Here is a 12,957-nt window from a genome sequence, read left to right as displayed (position 1 = left end):
GGCGCCTTTCATGAGTATTGGGGGTTTCCAGGCTTCTTGTCTCACCCTGAACGCCTCTAGGATGCCTTCCTCCTGGCCAGGCCAGGCTGTCATTAGAGAGAGAAGACAAGCAGGGTGGTTGGAGAGAGATGGTGAGAAAGCTCATTGATTCATTCAACAAACACGGTCAGGTTGTGTTCTATTCAAAGCACTTTCTGGCCGGGGGAGGAGTTGAGATGAGCAAGGAGATGAGATGAACTCAGCTCACAGTTCAGGGTTAGGGGGCAAGTGTACAGATGATAGCAGTATAATGAGAAAGTAGTCAGGGCCAATGAGAAGGGTGCTGGTAAAAGGGGACTAAATTCAGAGGAGAGATCACTTCTAGTTGAGTCAGGATTGGACTGGGTGCACGTGTGTGGTCAAGGGGCATTTCTGGAGTGTGCGCTCCGGCCCCGGGCTGTGGACCGTCCTGGCACGCTCTTGCAAGATAGACTCTTTTCAGCCGCTGGTAGGAATCCAATACACGTCTCTCTTTTCTATTACTTTGCTTCAGGAGTACTTACCTTAAATAGTTGTCATGTTCCTTGAGCATGTGTCCAGATGCCAGGCCTATAAATCAATCCTGTTTCCGGTGTAATTTCCAAGAAACTTCATCTTCTTAGGGGACAGATGTGAGGAAGGCAGCGATTTTCTCCAGAGCTGGGGGGCTGGGGGGGGGCGTGTCTTTCAGCCCACCCTTCCCTTTGAGGAGTTAATGATCTATAAACGAATAATAATGGGAATACTGATGGCTACACCACCTCCCAGCTGTAAAGTGTTGCATACTTTCCAAAAGTCTCTGATACAATTCTATTTAAAGGTACGGAGGGCTAATAGGGGCCTTGTGATATAAATGCTGCCATTTAAGGGAACTCATTTGTCAGGAATCAAAATCCTTTTATAATGCAGATCAACCCCTCAGGTGTTATTCTGTGCCGATTTTTAACGAATTGTCTGAAATGCGTCGATCTCTGTGTCATCTGCCCAGGTCTCTTCTCCCTCGCTGGCAGTGATGGCCGTACCTGTGGCCCCCACTTGGATGTTTCCCGAAGTGGGGGCCACATATATGGTGATTTTAGGTGGCGCCTGGTTGTGTATTTTGCACTTTGAATAGTTAGGTAGGTATTTTAATGTATGTTAGGGAGAATATAATTTGTACATCTTTCCTATGATTTCAAATGTCATACATGGGGTAAGGCTGTGCTGTTAAGAAGCCAGTCAGAAAGAACAATGTTAAGTAAATAATAGTGCAGGGGGCATGTGAGTGGGACACAACCACAAAGGTGGGATACGAACAGCCGAGGTTTGGAAACGTGGCTGGATCCCAGGGGGCCTGCCAAAAGCTTCAGACACCTGGGGGCCCAGGATTTCGGGGATCCTCCCTTAGGAGAGTGGGCTGTGGGTTTCGTCTGTCCCCCCGCAGTTGCCCCTGTCCTCTCTGCTCTTTATTCTGCTGAGGAATTTGCTGACAGACACCTCCCCGGTACGGTGCCTAGCGCTGAGGAGAGGAGAGGGAGTGGTGGGTGTCCCTGCATCGGCCCAACCCAGAGAAGGGCTGGCTGGCCTGGGGCGGATGCGTGGCAGGGACCCAGCTCCTAAGCACAGTGGCACCTGCTCTGAGCAGACCCCGCTGGGTGCTCCTTGCAACCTAGCGTGGTCCATGAGCGGAACTCTGCGGATGTGGAGCCGCTTGGCCTACGGTTCTGACTCACAGGCAGCTCTGCCTCTTCAGTCCTCGTTGCTGTCTTGGAGGAGATCACAGCTCCTGGACAGACTGGCTTGGCTTGGCCTAGAACGAAACCTTCAGGGGCTATTTTTAGTCCCTACTGTAGTGACGAGGCCAGCGTTGGCCAAGCCTTGCTGGTAGATACTGTCCCTGCCAGAGTGACTTGACCTCTTGATATGGGGCCCTCAGGCCGACAGACTCCGAGACTGCAGATTGTGTAAATGCTGGCGATGAAGGAGCCCACCGGGGCCGCGTTTCATAAGCTCCCCGTGGGGAGGAAGTGGGGATGGTGTCACTGAGAGGGCAGCTTTCCTGTGCTGGGGGAACCTGAACTCTTTAGAGAACTCGCCCTGGAGATGCTGGGCACGTGGGCCCCTCTGGAGGGCTTTTTGGGACAGAAATGGTCTCCCTCACTTGTATTCCCAGTACCTGGCACCTAGTGAGGTGTGAATGAGTTAATGTTGAGCCCTGACATTTTGTGAGATAAGAACAGCCCCACAAGGGCCCTGGCTGGGTAGCTTAGTTGGTTAGAGCGTCATCCTGATAAGTCAAGGTTGCCGGTTTGATTCCCGGTCAGGGCACATACAAAAACCAAGCAATGAGCCCTGGCTGGGTGGCTCGGTTGATTGAAGCATCGTCCCATGCACCAAAGAAAGGTTGCACTGGGGTTTCCAGTTGGGGCTCATGCCTGGGTTAGGGGTTCAATTCCTGCTTGGGGAGCCTGCAGGGATGGGGGGCGGGGGGCAGCCGATCGATGTTTCTCTTTCTCTCTCAAAATCAGTAAAAACATATCCTCAGGTGAGGATTAAAAAAAAAAAATCAACCAATGAATGCATAAGTGGAACAACAAATCGATATTTCTCTCTCCCTACTTTCCTCTCTTTCAAATCAATCAATTAAAAAAAATTTAAAATAAAAGAATAGCCCCACAAGGATTAGATAATTGTGAATTTCCAGATCATTCTAAACCAGGAACATGGGTCTGAGGAAAGCAAAGAAAAGATGAAAGAAGTTTTTGGTGGTAACTGAATTTAATATCACATCACCTCCACCCTCATGCCAGCCCACACTTCAGAATGAATGTGGCCCAGAGTGGGGATGCTCAGGGGTGACTCCTTAGTCCCTTTTGGGAAGCCCTTTCAAGATTGGACTCTGAGGTGGGGGTCTCTTAAGGAGTGGGTCTTGCTGAAGGGGCTGGCACAGGGGTCTGGCTCATGCCACGGTGGGCGAAGGCTTGGCGGGGGCCGTGAATCGCCAGGTCTTCGCTCTGGTCCTAGTCCAGCCAGCTCTACTGTTAAGCTCACAGTGTTCCCCACTCTCAGGCCCTCAGACAAGCCCTTGGTTGGCAGGAAACAGGAGGGGAACGGGGTGCAGCAGAAGAGTGCTGGCCGCCTACATGGAGGGAGAGTTCCCAGGTGTCAGGCTGGGGCCCTGCTCCGAGCTCTGATCTTGCTCCTTGGAAGGAGTGCTGCCCAGTTGCCAGGTGGACAGCTCCGGCCGCTGGCAGTTTCCACTCTGTGACTCGGGAGAATAACGATAGCACCTTCCAGGTTGTGGGACTTCGGTGAGTTAATCCACGGCAGGCACTTAGGACAGTGCCTGGTACTTGGGAAGGCATCAGTAAGTAACTACTGTCCTTCCCTAAAGCGTGGCGTCCATACGAGTTTCCCAATGTCACTGCAACAAATGACCACACAGTTCGTGGCTTAAAACAGCACGTTTATTCACTTACGTCTGCAAGGGCCAGCCGGCCTGCACTCCTTCTGGAGGCGCTGGCAGAGAGAATCCGTGTCCGTCCGGGCCTTTTCCAGCGTCTAGAGCAGTGGTTCTCAACCTTCCTAATGCCGCGACCCTTTAATACAGTTCCTCATGTTGTGGTGACCCCCAACCATAAAATAGTGCTTAATCACAACAACAATATGTAATTATATATGTGTTTTCCCATGGTCTTAGGCGACCCCTGTGAAAGGGTCGTTCGACTCCCAAAGGGGTCGTGACCCACAGGTTGAGAACCGCTGGTCTAGAGGCCTCCTGCATTCCCTGGCTCATGGGATGTCTTCGGAGCCAGCAGTGTGGCATCTTCCGGTCTTGCAGCCAGTCTGTCCCTCCCTCCCTGCCCTCTCCTGTGGTCATTGTTTCTCTACCCTCTTGCCTGCCTCCTACAGGACTCTTGTGATACATAAGGGTCCACCGGATAGTCCCGGATAACTCATCTGGAAATCCTTAACTTAATCATATCTGCCAAGTCCCTTTGGCCATATGAGATCACATAGCCACAGGTTTGGGGGGTTGGGGTGTGGGCCTCTTTGGCACAACATTGTTCTTCTGTCACTGGGTCAGATACCATTCCAGAGATGGGTTGGGGTGGGGTGGGGTGGCAGCCTCCAGCTCAGATCTGCTCACGGGCTTGCGAATGGAAGGCCAAGCATTGAGTCTCTCACCTGGGGAAAGGGCCGGCCGGTCAGCCGGCGTGTGAGCACACCAGGGCCGGGAAGGCAGCTGCGGGGAAGCCGCGCTTCTCCGGACTTGGGAGATTTCTGGTAGCTTCACATGCTCTCCCAGACTATGCTCAGGGCGTGCTGTTGAGGCCCCGACAGGGATCTGCTTGAGATTCCAGGTGAGCATCTGATGCTTGAGAACCAGTGAGGACGTTACCCGAGCAGGGGAAGAGCACGGAATTCGTTGTTCCGGCCTGGGGTCAAATTCCATCCCGGCCACTTCTTGGCTCTGTGACCCTGGGTGAGGCCCTTCCCTTTTAAGTCTTGCTCATTTCTGTGTGTGTAATGAGAAAATATAGTACCCACCTCAAGGAGGCACTTGAAGGCCAAATGATGTTAGGTGCCCACGTGTTCGGGGTGTCACGTGGCGCTGGGCTCCAGGGAGTGCACAGGCGTGTGATGCAGGTACCGCAGAGCCTACGAAGTCAACGGGCAGGTCATGAACCAGGGCACCGTCAGGTTCGAGGGTCAGTGCCGCAGACTCCAACAAGAGACGCTGCAGGCCAGAGAGACTGCAGCTGTGCCTTCACGGGGAGGTGGGGTTCAGACGAGAGAGGAGCCGGGGTGGGAGAAGGCATTGAGGCAGCGGGGATGACACGCTCAGAGGCTGGAACACCTCTGGCCTGTTGGGAAGACAGATCCGAGGGCTGTGGGGAGATGGAAGGGTAGGGAGAGGCACTAGGAGCCACTGAAGGTGTTTAAGTAAATAAGCTGGGGCCCATGTTACCATTTATATTTACTTGGTTTTTGTTTTCTTTTTAACGTCTTTTTCTCCCACTAGATTATAAGCCACATGAGAGTAGGGACGACTGTGTGTTTGTTTCCCGTTCTATCTATGGGGTCTGGTGAGCATTCAGTAAATATTTGTTGGGTGAATAACTTAACTGAATCCCCAGATAATTACGTTTTGCTGTATTGACTTAAGTCCTTGACAAACATCAGGTGGAAGGTGGCGTACTCAGAAGATCGATCCGGCGCTGGTGTGTGGAGTGGAGGGAGGAGGGAGAGGCAGGGGTCAGTTAGAAGAGGCGGCCTGCAGAGTGGGATGCTGAGGGCCTCGACCACCGCAGAGGGGAGGAGTGAACCCGAAGGGAAGAGTCTTGGTAAGAGATTAGCAAGATGGGCATTCAAAGCTAAATGAGGCGTGATCACCACCACAGGGGAGAGAGGGAGCGGGGAGGAGATCAGTGCATACAGAATGAGGCCGTCAGGAAATGATAGGAGGGGGTGCAAGGTTAAGATTGAGGGTCCCGCAGCTAGTTACCCCCTTTTCTTTATTATTATATTAAATTTTTTAATCCTCACCCAATGATTTGCTTTCATTGATAGAGAAGTGGGGGGAGGAAGGGAGAGAGAGAAGTAGAGAAACAATGATCGTTTGCCTCTCATACCCATCCTTCCGAGGGGGGGTGGTGGGGGTAGGGAGATGAAGGGGGAGGATGCTCCAGCCAACCAAGCCACCCTGCCAGGGCCACAGCCAGCATCTTTTGTTGCGAATTTGAACCCCTGGGGACAGGAAGATCAAGTCAGAGGTGCAGCCAGAAGGCCACACAGCTGGGGTTCCCATGGCCACTTTCATCCCATTCTTTCCACCCCTCCTCTCAGTTTATAGATCACCTCCTCTGGGAGCCTCCCCGTGCCCCTTCTGTGCCCTTCCATGTGGCATGCCCTGCCTCAGCCGTGATTCTGATTTCCCTTCTTAACTACGTCCCCCCCATTAAACTGCTCCCACACACATGAGGCCAGGACCTTTGTGGTCTTGCTCACTATTATGGGGTTGAATAGGTGGATGGATGGATGGGTCTCAAATAAGGAAATGTGGAAAAAGGATGAGAGAGAAACAAAGCAAGAAGCTAGCGTAGGAGCCCTAGCCAGTTTGGCTCAGTGGAAAGAGCATCGGCCTGCGGACCAAAGGGTCCCGGGTTCGATTTCAGTCAAGGGCACGTACCTTGGCTTCAGGCTCCTCCCCAGCCTGTGCAGGAGGCAACCAATCATGTGTTTCTCTCACATCGATATTTCTCTCTGTCTTTCCCTATCTCTTCTCTCCCTAAAAAAAAAAAAAAAAAAAATCAATGGAAAAATATCCTCAGGTGAGGATTAACAAAACAAAAAAGAAGCTAGTGTAGGAATAGGGTGTTTTTCCCTTTATATTTTTGTAGTTGCCACATTCTCTAATAGGTGTGTTTGGCATTTACCCCATACAAAAGGGTTAGTGAAAGAGGAGATAAAAGGAAGAAGACCGCTCAGGATTCTGGTTTGCTCTCGTACAGGTGGAAGCAGGGAAAGGCCTGGAGATGAGGAAGCTGGTCCTCTCAGGGTTCCTGGCCAGCGAGGAGATCTACATCAACCAGCTGGAGGCCCTGTTGCTGGTGAGTACGTTCTCTGCGCCTCCGGGTCCCCCCGTTGGACAGTGTCATGCTCCTACACTGCTGTTGGAGTCGGAAGGAAAGAGGACCTGAACTAGCAGTGGGGTCATTGCCAGCAAGGGCCTGTGCCTCGCAGCCTCCACCCTCCATTACCTGCCCAGGGGGAGGCGGGAGCAGAGGCACCATGAGGTTGGGGGTGGCAAAGGCTCCATCACCCATGACCATGGCACAGGCGGTACTAATGGCTCTGTCCAGGGCGGGGTCCGCCACCACTTCCACACTGGACCCTGGGAGTTCTCCATCCGCCAACACGTTGAGACCTGTTTGTCAATGCTGGTCCCCATCCTCCCTCCTTCCTGCAAGAGTGATCCATTTGCACCATCCAAGGCTCTCGGGCAGGAAATGTGAGGTGGGGGCTCCCTGCTGTTTGGAGACCCGAGGCGTTAGACCAACCCCAGCCCTTGGTGAAGGTGCCTGGTTTCCTCTCCAAGCTGGAGGCATCGTTGTGAGAATCCTATGAAAATGCTTTATTGATTTGAAATGGTGGGTGAAGCCAGAATACTGTGAAAATGTTTTCCAAAGGGAAAAGGACTGCTCAGGTGTCGGGTGTTTCTGCCTTTGAAGAAAGCGCTTATTCGATGCACCTGAATTTGAACGTGAAGGGATTGTGGCACCTGAAGTTCTCGGTTCGTAGACACTAGTTCTTACAAGAATTGTTAGATGCCCATGTTTGTACTTTTAAGATGTTGTCACCCGGTGTTCCAGGGGACGTGGCGTCTATTGGCCAAGGGATAACGGCTGAAATGTGCAGACACTTCGTAACACACCGGACTGAGTTTGTGGTCATTCTCACCGGGAGTTTATTGGAAGGCACAGTCATGCTTCCAAGTGAGGGACAGTACGGCAGACCAATGAGGACCCTGGTCTGGGGCGGGACTAGGGCAAGACTCGACTCTGCCATTAATGACAGGCTTATTGCACTGTTTTACAAACTGGGTGTCTTGACCATGAATGGGTTGAACCAGCATTTAAATGCAAATGAGAAAGAAAGTACCAGCACGTGTCACATAATAAGTACCGTATCATGAAACTGGTGGTGTGTTGTATGTATGTGTGTGTATATATGTACAGTATATACTGGTCCATATTATTCTTTACATGTGTTGTAGGGTTTGAAAACCACTGGCTTTGGGCAAGCCATGCATAACCTCCTGCAGCCTCAGTTTCCCCGTATGAGGATGAGAGTAATACCATTACCATTTCTCTCCTCGGTGGGGGTGAGAGGACCAGGTGATCCTTTTTGGGACCTGGTACAATGCCAGGTGCTTAGGCACTCAAATACGTACATGGTGTCCCCCAAAAATGTATACACAATGTCCAATGATTATAAAGTCAGTGTTTGTTAACACAGAGCTCATTTTCAAAATTTAAAAGAAGCTACAGAAATGAATAATTTTTTGTGTCAATGCCTGTTTTCAAACTGATGACCATTCTGGTCCAGGCACTGCTGATAATACGAAGCAGTGAAATCCCAAACATCAAAAATCATTGTGTTAGGTGTTCGAGCACCCTCAATTTGTCGACTGTTGCCAGTTTTGTACCATAAACTTTATCTTTTATGTATCCCCATAAAAAAAAGGGGGGGGCCCTACCTGGTTTGGCTCAGTGGATAGAGCATCAGCCTGTGGACTGAAGGGTCCCGAGTTCGATTCCGATCAAGGGCACATGCCTGGGTTGCAGGCTTGATCCCCAGTTGGGGGCCTGCAGGAGGCAGCCAATCAATGATTCTCTCTCATCGTTGATGTTTCTATCTCTCTTTCCCTCTCCCTTCCTCTCTGAAATCAATAAAGATATTTAAATATATATATAAGTATTTTAGGATAAATTTTCTTTGTTTAAAACTTAGTCTGGCTTCACCCATTATTTCAAATTAGTTAAACCTGGAAAGGAATGAAAATTAACTGAGTTGTCATTTGTTAATGTGTGTGTACCTCTTGTTTGGACACACTGTGTTATCTGAAGGAGGGAGAACAGGCAGGTGACCAGCCAGATACATGTGAAATGCACCTTACAAACTGTGAATAACTGTACCAAAATTCGGGGGTGTGGTAGTCATTACTAAAAGGATACATATTTGGAAGGACCCCAGTTTTCATTGGACCCCAGTTCAAAAAAAGGAAGAGGGGTCGGGCTCTCCATCCCCACTTGACTACTTACTAGCTCTGAGTCTAGGCCTTCTGCAGATTACTGGACGTTTGTGCCTCGGTTTCTCCATCTGCAAGCTGGGTATACTAATATCAGTACAGTAGGTGCCTGTTATAATGTTGATGAGATACCTAGAGACTTAACTCTTGTTTATGTCAATTAGCCGATGGTAAAATTAGTTCTGCTTACAGCCACAGAAGCTATTGAAGGCATTGAGGACTTAACTCAGCGGTTCTCAACCTGTGGGTCGAGACCCCTGTGGCGGTCGAACGACCCTTTCACGGGGGTCGCCTAAGACCATCCTGCATATCAGATATTTACATGACGATTCATAACAGCAGCAACATTACAGTTATGAAGTAGCAACGAAAATAATTTTATGGTTGGGTCACAACATGAGGAACTGTATTTAAAGGGCCAGAAGGTCGAGAACCACTGACTTAACTGTTCAAGGGGTTACTGTGAGGATTCTATGAGTTTGTAGGGGAAGCTCTTGGGAAAGAGCCCAAGTATTAGCTGACACTATTATTTCTCCAAGTGCTGGGAGAGAGTGCAGGTTAGGGCCTGTTTGTCTCTGTCAACACAGCCTTTCCCTGAGGGGAGGGGAGGCCCGAGTTCTCGTTTCTTATCTGTCATTGGGCCTGACTCGAGTTTCCGTTTGTTGGCAAAGATAACAACAGATTTAGGGGCCAAGGCACTCCCCTCCCTGCCTCGCCTTCCCTACAGCTCCTGCCCCAAAGGCAAAAACTGAGGCTGGGGCCCCTCCTATCCCCCCAGTTTGCTCATCCTGGGCCCCTGATTGGTTCTTTCTTGAGCCGAGGCCGGGGAGGGCGGGATCAGCTAGGAGGCCTGTTGGAGGCTGGAGAGCTCCAGGAAGAGGGGGCAGGACCCTCCCCAGCCACAGCCTCCATGATTTGCCTCCCAAATAAGGACTCAGCCCTCTTCCCCTCCTCCTCGAACTGGGAGCCCTCCCCTCTCAGCTACCTGGTAGCTAAGCCCTTTGCTTTGTGGGGTGAGCTGACAAAGGGGCTCAGAGGAGAAGGAAATCTGTCCTCTCTGAGCTCCCGCCTCCCCCCACACCCAGATCTTCTCATCACCCCACCCCCATTCTCTCAGCTCTTGGGGTGTGATTGTTCTCAGCTTAACACTTCCTTATATGCCAGCTGCGAGGTGTGTGTACCTAAGTCTGTGTACACACACAGGGACACCCCACAGGAGCCTCTGTTCCTGCCCCCTGGGTTGCTGGCTGGTCATCTGGAACCTTCCAGGTTCCTGGGGGGCTCAGATTACAAGTGGAGTGGGCCTGAGAGCCTGGGCTGAGGTGGGGGGAAGGGGGGGAGGAAGGGAGACAAACCAAACTCATGTCATTCTGCATCTCCCTTCTCCTCCTTCTTCTTCTCCTTCTCTTTCCTCCTCCTCCTTCTCCTCCTTCTCCTCCCTCTTCTCCCTCTTCCCTCCTCCCTCCTCCCTCCGCCCACTCTCTCCCCTGAGTAACGAGCTGGGTTCTGCATCTGGCTGCACCCTCACCTACAGCACCCCCACCCCAGGCCACAGCTGGCCCTCCTCCCTTAGACTGTCATTCTGGCAGTTGGCTTTGTCGTTCCCAGGCCCGTGGGCTCAGGTTCTTTATCTGTGAACTAGGTTACTGATGCCCAACTGCCTGGGCCCCAGGGAGCAGGAGGCTGAGGTGAGGGCTGGTAAGCAGGCCTTGCCGGCAGCCTGCAGGCCTTCTGGGATAGGAGGTGGAGGAAGTGGGCCGACTCCTTTCCCCTGTTTCGAAAGGCAGGTGGCTGGAGGACAGAGCAGACAAATGGCAGTGTGAACCCCACGGGGAGTTGGAACCGCCTGGCCTGTCTTCCTGAGAAGCCGCTCATGGGCAATCGAGAGCCAGGGCTGGCTCTGAGGCCCCTCGGGGATCCTCCTGAAGATTCCCTTTCTCCCCTGACAGCGTAGAGAGCCCCTGCCCCAGCCCCTGCAGCAGGATTGCTAGCGGGGTAACTGGCAGGTTAGTTCTCTGGCACAGGAGCAGTGCTGGGTGGCCTGTGCCTGTCGCCCGAACCACCGAGACCTGTATTTGGAGATGCACCAGATAAACATGACTGCCGCCCTCGCCAGTTTGGCTCAATGGATAGAGCGTTGGTCCGAGGACTGAAGGGTCCTGGGTTCAATTCCAGTCAAGGGCATGTACCTAGGTTGTAGGCTCCATCTGGTCCCTCTCACATTGATGTTCTCTCTCTCTCTCTCTCTCTCTCTCCCTCTCCCTCTCTCCCTCTCTCCCGCTCTCCCTTCTTCCTCTCTCTCTAAAAATCAGTGGGAAAATACCCCCGGAGAGGATTAAAAAATATAATAATAATAACTGCCTTCAAGGGTCTCGGGCCAGCCAGGAACACACACCCAGTGCTTCCCCCCTCCCCCCACCCCCCGAAATGAAATCAGGGCTAAGACCAAAGGTCCCCAGCCTTGTCCCGAGAGCCATCTAATGCCCGTGCAGGCCTGTCCGTGTGACCGCTGCTGGTGAGCGCCCATTTCTTCCCCTTTTGTAGACAGAGTGGGAAGTTTAGGAGGAAGCAGAGCAGTGTGTCTTGTCTCTGCGTGGGTGGCACATGAGTGCTTCCCCAGCAGCTTCTGAGAAGTCCTGGCTCCTGTGTCTTCCCAGGACGGTTCTCTGCCTATTCCTTCATTCCCTCCTCCGTGGAGGTGGAGGTGACCATGGCAGGGACAGGGATGAGTGGTTCGGGGGCTCTGTGGTGACTTGGACCCTCCACTGGCTCCTGGGTAGAGGGAATAAGGATAAATTACGACAGTGATCCTGCGAGCCCATTCTGTATCCTTCGTGGAGGGCTGGGAGCCATGAAGCTGAGGGTGGCCACAGCTGCATGGGGGCGAGGGGGGTTGGGAGAACAGTATTCCTTTTTTCCTGGCTCCTGGTTCCTTCTGTCTCCCTGTCCGGCATGCTTACCCAGGCCCCACCCCTCCACCCACTCAGATCTTCCCAAGCTTCAAGGCCTGTTCCTGTCACCTCCTCTGTGAAGCCTTCCGAGTTGCACCAGCACAACCTTGAGACCAAGTTGGTTGGTGTTTACAGTCCAAGTCATGGAATGGCCTATCTTGCTTTTGTCCACTAAGATATTTCATTTGTGTTGGTCCAGCTTACCCAAATAGAGTATTCTCTAGAACAAGGATCATGAGTCATAAAAATAATCTCCTGAAAAGAAAATTGGACCCCATCACTCCCCTGCTTAAACCCCTCCAGGGAAAGCCAGATCGCTGCTTGGGCTTAAAAGCCGCATTCCTTCCCCTGCATGATCTGGCCACGGTCCTCCCTGCCAGCCCCGCTCTGGGTCCCTCTCCTCCCCCTGCCCACTGCACACAGGCTCGCTGGCTGTATTCCAGCTCCTCTCTCACAAGCCTGTTGCTGCCTTGGGACTGGGCATTGAGGCAGTCCACCTAGAATACGGTCCCCTTTGCCCTTGCTTCCACATCAGGGTGAATGTCCCCTTCAGCACGTGCCTCAGGACCTCCCCTTCCTCCTTCCCCCAGTGCGTGTATGTGTGATTATGTGTTTGGTAATTTCCTTGTGTCTTGTCTGTCCCCCCTACTAGATGGGAGGCTCCATGGGGCCAGGGATTTGTGAATCATGGGACACACCCCTTCAAACTCCCCACCCCAGTCTAGTCTCACGTTGTTAGGCACTTGGTACATTATTTGTGGGGTGAGTAGTAATCGTAGCAGCTAACATTTTTGATTGCCTTCTATATGTACCAGGTACATACTCAATATTTTATATAAATAACTAGAGGCCCGGTGCATGAAATTCATGCTCTGGGGGGTGGGGTGTCCCTCAGCCCAGCCTGCACCTTCTCCAATCTGGGACCCCTCGGGGGATGTTCGACTAAACCGGCAGTCGGACATCCCTCTCACAATCCAGGACTACTGGCTCCCAACCGCTCACCTGCCTGCCAGCCTGATCACCCCCTAACCACTCCCCTGCCAGCCTGATCGCCCCCAGCTGCCATCCCCTGCTGGCCCGGTTGCCCACAACTGCCCTCCCCTGCCAGCCTGGTCGCTCCTAACTGCCCTCCCCTGCAGGCCTGCCCCCCCCACAACTGCCCTCCCCTGCAGGTCTGGTTCCCCCACCACCACC

At 52.3% G+C, this 12,957-nt stretch overlaps 1 protein-coding gene across 1 annotated transcript in view; it reads left to right on the top strand.

The window, feature by feature from the left end:
• Window positions 1-12,957, top strand: part of ABR (active BCR-related) — a 104,495-nt gene that overhangs the window by 19,738 nt on the left and 71,800 nt on the right. The window contains exon 2 of the mRNA XM_014529719.1: window positions 6,513-6,695. Coding sequence (XP_014385205.1) covers window positions 6,513-6,695 — 183 coding nt within the window. The remainder of the gene's footprint in view (window positions 1-6,512; window positions 6,696-12,957) is intronic.

This window comes from Myotis brandtii, unplaced genomic scaffold (genome assembly GCF_000412655.1).
Source record: "Myotis brandtii unplaced genomic scaffold, ASM41265v1 scaffold1167, whole genome shotgun sequence".
NCBI lineage: Eukaryota > Metazoa > Chordata > Mammalia > Chiroptera > Vespertilionidae > Myotis > Myotis brandtii.
Note: the sequence above shows the minus strand (reverse complement) of the source record. Positions and strands in the feature narration are given on the sequence as shown.